This window comes from Leptopilina heterotoma, unplaced genomic scaffold (genome assembly GCF_015476425.1).
Source record: "Leptopilina heterotoma isolate Lh14 unplaced genomic scaffold, ASM1547642v1 Lhet_24, whole genome shotgun sequence".
NCBI lineage: Eukaryota > Metazoa > Arthropoda > Insecta > Hymenoptera > Figitidae > Leptopilina > Leptopilina heterotoma.
The window spans coordinates 226,162-238,046 of NW_025110956.1; the positions used below are offsets into that span (position 1 = coordinate 226,162).

Genomic DNA, 11,885 nt, shown 5'->3' on the forward strand with positions numbered 1-11,885 from the left:
TCACTCTTCACGTCAGTCCGAAACTCTGCAGAATCTTTGACAAAATTATAAGTCTTGCACTTTCTAACAGTACAAGTAAATTCGTGTTCTTAAAGAATAAATTCTCTTGATCGCCTGAATTGTGAGCCTATTTTATGATAAAAGATATAAGTGTTTCCTTATTGTGACATTTTGTGAACAATATTTTGTACAAGTCGAAGCGACCCTTCGGTTTCACACTATTGATACCATAAGACTTGCAATTTCTAACAGTACAAGTAAATTCGTGTTCTTAAGAATAAATTCTCTTGATCGCCTGAATTGTGAGCAAATATTCAAATTGTTGAAAACCGTCGTATTAGTGTAATTCTATAATGAACTCTAAATTGACGGATTAGATTTCAAGAATTACGAACTAAAACAGTGAGTGTGAAACGACCGTTCTGGAAGGAGTTGTATGATCATAAACTGCGTCAAATCTGTATTTCGTTTCCGCCCTCATCAGAGGTAATTGTAAGTACATTTAAATTATAAATAACACACACAACTTTATCATTATCAAAATTTTTAACACTATAAATTGTATTTTTCTCTCATTACTTTCATAAAATAAACTATAATAAAGAAAAAGAATACATAAAATAATTGATTAGACTATTATTATTATTTCCTAAATCATAAAATTAAATCAAGTAGCTTAAATTATAATGAAGCAATATAATTATTTTCTTTTAAATAAAGGACAATCCCCATAGGATTGATAGATAACAACGATCTCACAAATAAATAAATAATCTGAACTTACCAATCTGATTGTAATCAGCCTACCCTGCCTCTCTATATATGTGTATATTATCTATGTATATTGTTTTATTTTAAAACAATTATTTAAATAATAATTTAACCTCGCTTTCTGCTCGGGATATAACATTATTTATTATTAATTTTTTTTATTAACGTTGGTAGTATTATTGTTTTTAAAGGTTTTTGAGACGGTGTCCGACTACTGTCTGGTTTACCCTATAACAATAAATTTGTTTAGAGAACAAAAAAATTGTTGCAACAACAAACCTCAACAACAATCCGCTAGTAGATTTACACTGGAAAAAATTTAATTGATTCAAATATCCATTTAATTGAGTATTATCAATTAAATATTTACTTGAATCAAATAATATTTATTGGAGTCAATTCAATGGTATTTGCTTAAAATACTGAAATTATTGGTTCAAATACCATTTAAATTGACTTCAATAAATATTATTTGATTCAATTAAATATTTAATGGATAGCAGTCAATTAATCGGTTATTTGAATCAATTAAATTTTTTTCAGTGTAACAATTCCTTTTTTCCGTGTAGAATAAGTTTTATTTTGATAAGATAAGATTTCGTTTTACTGCACGGAGAGAAATTTCTGCTAATATTTACCGTGCTGATACCTGAAACTGTGTTCAAAGTGCATTCTGTCAGTTTTTACTGTGCTGCCTCCACAATTTGTAATCAAAATTATAGAGAGACCACAGTAAAAACTGCCAGAATGCACTTTGAACACAGTTTCAGGTGGCAGCACGGTAAATAATAGCAGAAATTTCTCTCCATATGGTCAATATGTTTATGTTTCTGCGACTGGTCTGTATTAGAATTTATATGTACGACTTATAATGACATATTAAAAATTCATCAATCTTCAATAAAGTGTTTCATGTTTACTTCTACCTTAAACCAACTTACAGGCTTCGCACTTTTCTACTAAAAGCTACTATTTGCTACTTTTTTTATATGAGGCTACTTTTTGGCTACTTCTTTGAGCCTAATGCTACTAAAAGCTACTTTTCTGAACAAATAGTCAAAAAGCCTCGGCAAGCCCCATGCAAGAAATGCCCGTTTTTCGTACCTCGAATTTTAAAACTTTTTTTATACCAAATGGTCATATATGATGACCAAATAATCACTGCAAAATTTCAAGGTGGGCATATGCCCCGTTTAGGAAATATAGAGGGTTAAAGTTGACCATGTCAAATAAGGGAAAAATAGCGATTTAACATTTATACTCGAACAATAAGGTTAAAAAAGAAGTCAAAATAGTTCCTTTAAGATTTTTAGCTTCTGAATACGAATGTCCTGTTTAACTAAAAAAATTAAATATGGTGGATCCAATATGGCGGATCTAATATTTTGGGTGAGTGTTTTTAAAAAATCATCGGATTTACTTGAAACTCAATACACGGGGGTTTTTGGGGTCGCTAATTACGAATTTAATGTCAGATTTAAAAAAATCAAAATGGCGGATCCAATATGGAGGGCGAGTTATGTAAAAAGTCATCAGATTCACTTAAAACTTGTTACTCGGAGCTTTTTTGGGTCGCTAATTACGAATTTCATGTCAGATTTCAAAAAATTCAAAATTTTGGACACAATTTAAAGGAATATTTTTTAAAATAAAAAAGATCCTTTTCAAACAATTAACTGTAATGTTTTTAGAGGCGTTTAACACAAAAATTATATAAAGAACTGACATTGAAAATGCATTAAATCTTTCTTGTCACTACTTTAACAGCTATTGCCTTTATTGGTCGGACTATTTTAACTTGCTTTTATTAGTTGGACTATTTTATATTGCCTTTATTGGTCGGTTTATTTTAACGTGATTTTATTAGTCGGATTATTTCATCTTCCCTTTATTGTTCGGATTATTACTTCTTTCCTTTATTGGTCGGACTTTTTTATCTTGCCTTTATTGGTCGGACTATTTTAACTTGCTTTTATTAGTTGGATTACTTCATCTTGCCTTTATTGGTCAGATTATTACCTCTTGCCTTTATTGGTCGGATTTTTTTATCTTGTCTTTATTGGTCGGACTATTTTAACTTGCTTTTATCAGTTGGACTATTTCATTTTGCCTTTATTAGTCGGTTTATTTTAATGTGATTTTACTAGTCGGATTATTTCATCTTGCCTTTATTGGTCGGATTTTTTAACTTGCCTTTATTGGTTTGATTATTTTAACTTGCCTTTATTGGTCGGTTTATTTTAACGTGATTTTATTAGTCAGATTATTACATCTTGCTTTTATTGTTCAGATTATTTTAACTTGCCTTTATTAGTTAGATTATTGCATCTGGCCTTTATTGGTTGGAAATTTTAAACTTAATTTTATTAGTCGGATTATTTTATCTAGCCTTTATTAGTTTGATCAGTACATCTTACCTTTGTTGGTTTGATTATTTCATCTTACCTTTACTGGTAGAAATATTTACTTTTGCTCATTCTGATCGGATTATTTCAACTTACCTTTATTGGTTGGATTATTACATTTTACCTATATCGTTCTTTTTAATTTTTGAATTCTGACATCCCACGTAAAAAAGTTCCCGGGAATGCACTCCTAGGAAATTCCAGCAGGAAATTCTAACAGGAAATTCCAACAGGAAATTCCAACAGGAAATTTTTGTAAAAATGTTGACAAATTAGTTTCCAATTTATCGCAAATAATCAGATTTTCTTCATAAAATTCCATAGTTCTGTCAATTACAATTAATAAAATCAATATTTAATAGAGGAGGAAGGTCTAAATTTTAAATTCGAGATATAGTTCGATTTTGTAACATTTTTGTAAAATTAACCTAATTTATCGTAAATTGTCAGATTTCCTACATAAAATTTCCGAGTCTTGACAACTACAATTGATAAAACCGATATACTAGAGAAAAATCTAAATTTTGAATTCGAGATATAGATATTGTAACATTTTTGTAAAGTTAACCTAATTTTTCAAAAGTCAGCTATTTTGAATACTTAATGTATTGCTGATTGCTCAGTGTTTTGTAACGATAAGAAAAGTAATCAAGATGATAATGATATTTTCAAGACAAGAAAAATGATTATATTTTAAGGAAAGATTTTTTCAGAGACAGTGGAAGAAAATCATGAATTTTTTTTAACTGATAAAAATTAGTTAGGCTAATACCTGCAATATTAACAATTCTCTCGTTTTTTAGAATCTTTTAAAATATCCTGGAATAATAAAAGAACGTCCTAAATTGTTGTAAAAATGTAAGAAAAATTGTTTGGTTAAAACTTAATACGTTTATTCATTTAAAAAATGTTTTCATAAAAATTACGATACAATATTATTGAAGTAATGATAATAAGTAATGATAATAATTATAGTAATAGCTTAATTCAAAAAGAACATAATTTTAATTACTTTTGTGAAATTTTCTTGTTTTTTTCTCAATTCTTTTAGTTTATCTCGTAAACTACTTTTTATATCACTATCCTTCGACACTCTCCAGTGATTTTGTTTTCGCAAACCCATGAACATATTCTGTAATGATGAAAAGAAATTTTTATTATTATTATTATTATTATTATTATTATTATTTATAATTATAATTATATATTATGTATATCATGTATATTATATATATTAAATATTATTATTATTTTTTCTAATAATCTATTAGTTCTTAGAATGATTTGGAAAAATAGTTTAGAATTTTTATATGCATAAAATTTTATTGCATTGAATTTGAATTTTTATTGCATATTTTACGGTTAAGAAAACTATTTTTTAAATTTATGAAATAATTTTTTTAAAAGAACTTACTCAACAAAACAGTTATTGCAATCTCTGGTAATTGCGGTCTTTTTTTCACCTTCATCGATGGCCTTACCATCAATTGAAGAGTTATTTAAGGCATCTATTGAAAATAATTCCAAAAGTATTTGTCGGGCTAAAGTATTTTCATTGTTAGCTCTTGAAATTGACCGTTTTAGAGCAGCCTTTTTTATGAAGACACCACTATCGACTCCCAATTCTATTACCTAAATAAATTTTTTAAATAAATAATTAATGCTTAATTAATATAAATTAATAATACTTTAAGCAACTCAGTAAGTTTCTTTTTTGTTTGTGCATTTAGTAGTTTTAAAAATTTAAAATAAGATATTCTCAAGATTAAAGAATAAAATACCGTCTTAATATCAAAATTTGCTGCTTTGCACTGCATCATCCAAAGATCATTATTTAGAACTTTATCTTTTTTTAAGTTATGTATAGGTGTTGATGATGCTGCTGCTGCAGTTTCAGGACCCGAATCTTTATTAGTTTCTGCTTCAAGTAAGCTTTCCGTAAAATTAGTATTGTTGATTAACTGTGTTGCAGACAAATCTTCGTCGTCGCCATTTTTTGGAGATGAGGTCGCAATAGGTCGAGTATTAAATGTTAAATCATTTAAAAATTCTAATTCGTTTTCGGCAGTAGATATCGAGACGCTAGACATCGGTTGAGTTGTTGAAAGTGTTGTCCATGAAACTTCTTCAGCAAGTTCATTACAATGATTTGGAGCTGGAATCTTAACAGGAGCAGGCGGATGAATAAATATAAATAAAAAATATAATACATTGTATATAAAAAAATAATATAATAAATATAAATAAATAATGTAATAAATGTAAATAAATAACATGATAAATATAAATAAATAATGTAATAAATATATATATATAAATAATATGATAAATATGAAATAAAATAAAAACAATTATAGTATAAAATATTAAATTTCAGTCAGTGAATTAAAAATAATAATATAATAATAATTATAATTTTAAATATTAATATATTGACCTGATTCCATTATTATAATTCCTTTCCGAACTCTTGGCCTTTCCGCATGCTCCGGAAAAGCAAATTGATCTATTTCGCCGATTTTTATTTCAATTTCTTCAGTTACCAAAATTCCTGCTTTGCTCACAATATAAAAATACCCATCGTTTGCATAGGAATCTAATAAATAAAGATTTTCTTTTTCTTCGGTCGACATATTGTTGGAAAAAACCGAGAAAAAACTATAAAATTATATTTTGACACTTCAGGTGAATTATGTTCACAGCTTATTACAGCTGAAGTTAGTTTCAGTTAGAGGTTACGTCTTTTTTATTGTCATGTGTTTTTGTTTATAGTGCATATTTTTCTTTTTAAATGTTTCGAACTTTCAAATTAATAAAATTTTTATTTATTGTTAGAAGATTATTGTTTAAAAATACATAATTTAACAAAATGAGATTGCTTTCAATTGAAAATAACAATTTAGTTGGTAGGTTTTCTAACAAGTTTTGATTTCTAAAAAGTTATGATTTATAAATATTTAGTTTCCTATTTGTAAACTTCCATCATTTTAATAAAAGTTAGAAAATTGTTAAAAAATTAAGATTAGGAAATAGAAAATATTTTCTTCTTCTCAGTAACAATTTTATTTACAAAATTATAAGTTTCTTTTTGAAAAAGTAGAAAATAATTTATAAAATTACTATTTTTTATCACAATTTGTTAACGAAATTCTGATCTTTTAAAACAATAATAATTTGAATAATTTTGATACTAAAATTTGAAAAAATTAATTATTTATAAAACTTTTTTTTAGAAAATTTTAAATATCTTTAGAAAAATAATCCCTATAATTTCCATTTGTTAATTACGATTTTTTTAACGAGATTATTTCAAAATGTTGTTAAAAAATTTGTATACATACAATTTTTTATTATAATTTTTGAACGGAACATCAAGCATTTTATTTAAGGAATTAGAAAATTTTCTTAAATTTTATTTTTTAATCGTCATTACAAAAATTGAATATTGTTAGAAAAAAAAATTTTGAAAATTTGCAACATAATTAGAAAATGACCTTTATTAGGAGAAGAGAAATTAGAAAATCACCATCATAAGAAAAAAGTTTTTGAGAAATTCACCTTTATTAAAAAAAATTTAGAAAATAAAAAATTAGAATAAAATACGTTTTAGAAAAACTGTACCCCAACCATTTAGTTTACAAATTTAATTTTTGTTATAAAATGTAAACATAATTTTTGTTATAAAATGTAAACATAATTATTATTTATAAAATTAATAATAATAAATAATAATAATACAAATAATTAATTTTTTAAATAGTTGGAAATTGATAAAATATTAAATTATTTAGGAAGAATACACAAAATTGACGCGCGCTTTTTTATGATTTTGGTTCTAAAAGAAAATATGACTGCGTTACCATGGCAATATGCATATTAAACGAGAATCAGTTTCTGAAGGCAAAAAAGAAAGGTTATTTTTCTGAATTGAAATTTTATTTAAAATATATTATAATAAAAATAACATTCCAATTTAATTAATATGTCATTTGACATAAATCTTAGTACCAGCATCGAGAGTGATAATGATTTAATAGAAATTGATCAAGTAAGTTTTTAATCTCTATTTTCAAACAATAAAATTTTTTAACTTTTTAATATCTATTCAAATAGAATTTTTATATTTATTTGAATTCAAAATTACAATATTTTCGAACTTATTTACGAAAAAATGCATTAAACTTATGAATGAACTATTTTTTTGATAATGAAAGTATAATCAATATGTTATAAATTTTTTAAACATTAGAAAATTTTGTTAAAGTATTTAAATATTAATGGGTTAATTGTAACTATCTAGATGATTAAATTGTAAGTTGTATAAACTAGCAATTTTCTTATAATATGTATATTTATGATATGAATGATGGCGAAACTCTGTCAAATGGAACCTGCTTTTCGTTTTCATCATCAATTTCAAATTGTATGGATCCTCCGAGTATTGCTCCATATGAAGTGTCAATGTCACTTCCTTCTAGAACGTCTGACGATTCATGGAATATATCTGCTCGTTCTTCCATTGATGCGAGATTTGAAGTGTCAACATTATCATCTGCCGAAATAGATAATGATGATCAACGAACCAATTCTCTAAATTTTCCAGTTAATGCAGCAACACCTTTAAGTATTGCTCCATCTGAAGGTTCAATGTCTTCACTTGCTGAAATTTATAATGATGATATTTTGAGGATTTCTACTCTTTCTTCAATTAATGCCGAGGATCCTTGGAGTAATGCGTCATCTGAAGTGTCAACATTATCATCAATTTCTTTTGATGTTGATGATTATAACGATGATGAAACATCATGATGAACATAATTCCAAAAACAAAGTATAAGTTGTTAAATTTAATTGAACAACTTGTACCACACTCTAATGCAGACGTTTTCACAAAACATCGAGTTTGTGATAATTGCTTTGAATATTTAGGAAAATGGCTTGATAGTATGGACATCATAAACTGTCCTGCTTGTAGCAGTAGTCAGGTTAATGGTATTTTTTAGATTATTCTATTGAAACTGTCCTACAAGATGCATTTAATGTTCGAAAACTTTATAATTTCATTGATGAATTCGCTGATGATTGTTCCGAAAATAGGCCTGAAAATTTATATGATATGATCTCGGGTTCTGAATTTAAACGTTTAAAAAGGTCAGTTATTCCCGGAAAATACGATTTACTTCTCTTATGGTGTGTAGATGGAATTCCAACAGCCGAAGGTGCTGGCAGTCAGTTATGGCCAATACACGTACAAATAATGAATATTTCTCCATGTCATCGCAGAAGTTTCCAATTTGTATGTGGCCTATATTACTGCAATGGAAATATTAAAAAACCTTGCATGAATTCTTTTTTACAACCATTCGCCAATCAATTGCAAAATTTATATCAGAATGGAATTAATTGGTTTCATTCTGAGTTAGGCTGTGAAATTTGCAGTAAGATAATTGCTCCAGTAGCAACTTTAGATGCTCATGCCAAAGCACCAATTCTATGTTCCATGCTATACAATGGTGAGAACGGGTGTTTTGGATGTGAAAATCCAGGTCGAAGTGCGGAAGTAGGTTCTGGTCATAATTGGGTATTTCCAATCTTAGAGAAAGATCCTCCTCTTAAAACAGCTGAGCGCATGAAAAAGCAAGAAGATATTCTAAAAAAGTATCCGACATTAAAACATTTTAAAGGCGTAAAAGGCAATTCTATTTTATCAAAAATTCCTTACTTTGATAGGGCAAAAGGTTGTCCGCCAGATTATATGCATGCCGTTCTTCTCGGAGTTATGGATATGCTTATAAGTCTGTGGGCTAGCACAAAAAGTAACGATAAAGACTATTATTTAAATAAAACTGTTCATGATGAAATTGATAAATTATTAGATAAGATTCTACCACCAGACACCATATCTAGAACACCGAGAAAATTAATTTAGTTGAGCTTTTGGAAAGCCTCTGAATTTAGAGCATTCTTACTTTTTTATGGACCTGTAATTTTAAAAGAAAGATTAAATGATAAATATTATCAACATTTTTTATTATTTGTGAGGGCAGTTTACATTTTGCTGCAAAAGAAAATTGATCCTATAGAATTAGATTTAGCAGAGACATTATTGCATATTTTCGTAACAGACGTAGAACTCCTTTATGGTCTTAATAAATGTTCCTACAATGTTCACCAATTGGTACATATGGTTAGATATGTGAGGATGTGGGGACCTATTTGGGTGTGGTCTACATTTTCATCTGAGGATGGAAATGGAGAGTTGTTGAAAATAGCACACGGCTCTAAAAACATGGATGTGGAAATTTTTAATACTATAAAAATAATTCACGCTTTTAAGGCTATTAAACAACTCATGAATATTGAAAGTCTCCGTAATTTTGGATTAGAAACAATAGGTTCTCCTGCAAATTATAATTTAATAAATGATGAAAGAACGGCTATACGAAATTCGCCATTTTTTACTTGTCAATCCGAAATGCAACAAGCTATTCAAATTTACTATAAGTGTAGAATCAATAATGAAATATATACGTCAGAAATTTACACAAGACAAAAAAGACGCTGCAATACGCACATTTTCTGGAACAATTGCTCGTTGTTTGGGGTTATAAGGTGTTTTTTATTAATTGAAACTCGTTTATTCTCTCTCGTTTGTCAACTAACAGAAATTTGTGATAAGAGTAAAGAAATCATACTAACTGAGACTGCAGTGAGTTTTAATAAATTTATAAAGCCTGTTAACCAATCCGATCACTTATATTTGATTCCAGCCGAAAATATAGAAGGAAAATGCTTGAGAGTTTTAGATTACGTTTGCATTTACCCAATGATGTTGAAAGAAAATAAAATCATCATCTTTTGACAATGGTGAATTAGAGTTACTAAAAATTTAGGTCTTTCATATATTATATAAACTTTTATTATCATATATTTATAAATTTATAATAATATAAATTATAAAGTATTAATTATAGTTAAATATCTTGATCTTGCATTCAAATATATGTAGTTATGTACAAATAAAGTATTGTAAATAAAAATTGTAAAACCACATTCTTTAGTATTATTTATTTATAATTTCAATAAAAGATTATTCGAAAAATTATACTTATCATACCTACCAGATATTATGATACTTTAGGACTAACAAAACATTTCACAACCATTAAACACTTACTGAATATAAAAAGAGAAAACTGTTTTTCGACATCAAGACAATTAATTTTTATTTCAATAAAACTTAATAGTAAATAGATGATAATTTAATCAGTTCATTTGATTTTATGTAAAAAATAACACTTTTGATCATGTAGATTTTATTATTGCTTGAGGATTCAAATTATTTAATTTTCCACAAAACTTCACTTTCAGCTACTAGGGAAGTGATAAGTTTATTCATGACGATTTGATAATTTTTGTTATCAGAGGTTAAAAATTAATTATTATTTATTAAAGGTTAAAACTATATGTTCCGATGACATCTTACACATTCAAACACCTCTTTCTAAATGAATTTCACAGAGTGATTTTATATATATATATGTGTAAGAGTATTGTCTAAAGCGATAAATCTTCAAGTACTCCTGAAAACTTTCCATGAAATTGCAAAAACATTCATCTAAATTATGATTAAAAATTAAAAATCGAGATTTTCTGTTGGAATTTCCTGTTGGAATTTCCTAGGAGTGCTTTCCAAGGAACTTTTTCACGTGGGATGATATTCGTAATTAGCGACCCAAAAAAGCTCCGAGTAACAAGTTTTAAGTAAATCCGATCATTTTGTACAAAACTCGTCCTCCATATTGGATCCGCCATTTTTAATTTTTTAAATCTGACATTAAATTCATAATTAGCAACCCAAAAAACCCCCGTGTATCGAGTTTCAAGTAAATCCGATGATTTTTTAAGAACACTCGCCTGATATATTAGATCCGCCATATTGGACCCGCTATATTGGATTCACCATATTTAATTTTTTTAGTTTAACATGTCGTTCGTATTTAGAAGCCAAAAATCTTAAAGGAACTATTTCGACTTCTTTTTTAACCTTATTATTCGAGTATAAATGTTAAATCGCTATATTTCTATTATTTGACAAAACTTCCTTGTAGATGACGTTGTTTTTATACCTAGATCACAATACGAAAAGGTTAGAATGTGGCATCCTCATTTTGTATTTGCAAACGGTAACAATTATTCTTATTATTAAAACCCTTTCGGAGATAATACCTTTTAAGTGGACAAATTATAGTAAGAATGGGATAATTTTTTTCCCAGAGGTTAGAAATTATACAAACTTTTTTATTATAATAATTAATTTTATATAAATAATATTATTTTACCTCTTAAATATTAATAATAGTATTATTTACTACGCTCTAGATTATGTTTCCTATAACAACTAGACAACCAGAGCGGCGAATAATGACGTCGAGTAATGTTTGTATAAATAATTACACAGGACCACAAAATTTGTTTAAATGAAGTATTGACCGGACCATGATTTTTAAATGTTTTTCGGGTCGCTGAATTTGAATCCGAATTTAGTTTTCCGCCATCGTGTCAAGTTTCTTCACAAATTAACACTGAAAAAATATTATACTATGTTAAAAAAGTAAAGAAACTCGTAAATATTTCAAATTTAAGATGGCGGATACAATATGGCGTCTTTTTTTTAAATTTACCCAATTCGCCTGAAACTTGTTGATC

At 27.3% G+C, this 11,885-nt stretch overlaps 1 protein-coding gene across 1 annotated transcript; it reads right to left on the bottom strand.

Annotated features, from left to right (window-relative positions):
• Positions 1 to 4,586: 4,586 nt before the first annotated feature.
• On the bottom strand, positions 4,587 to 5,747 carry LOC122502983. Its single transcript, XM_043613359.1, has 3 exons — positions 5,614 to 5,747; positions 4,958 to 5,338; positions 4,587 to 4,808 (listed from the first exon to the last, which is right to left on the bottom strand). Exons 2-3 carry the CDS (start codon positions 5,264 to 5,266, stop codon positions 4,587 to 4,589), a joined length of 531 nt encoding a protein of 176 aa, XP_043469294.1. The 5' UTR covers positions 5,267 to 5,338; positions 5,614 to 5,747.
• Between the last annotated feature and the right edge of the window lie 6,138 nt (positions 5,748 to 11,885).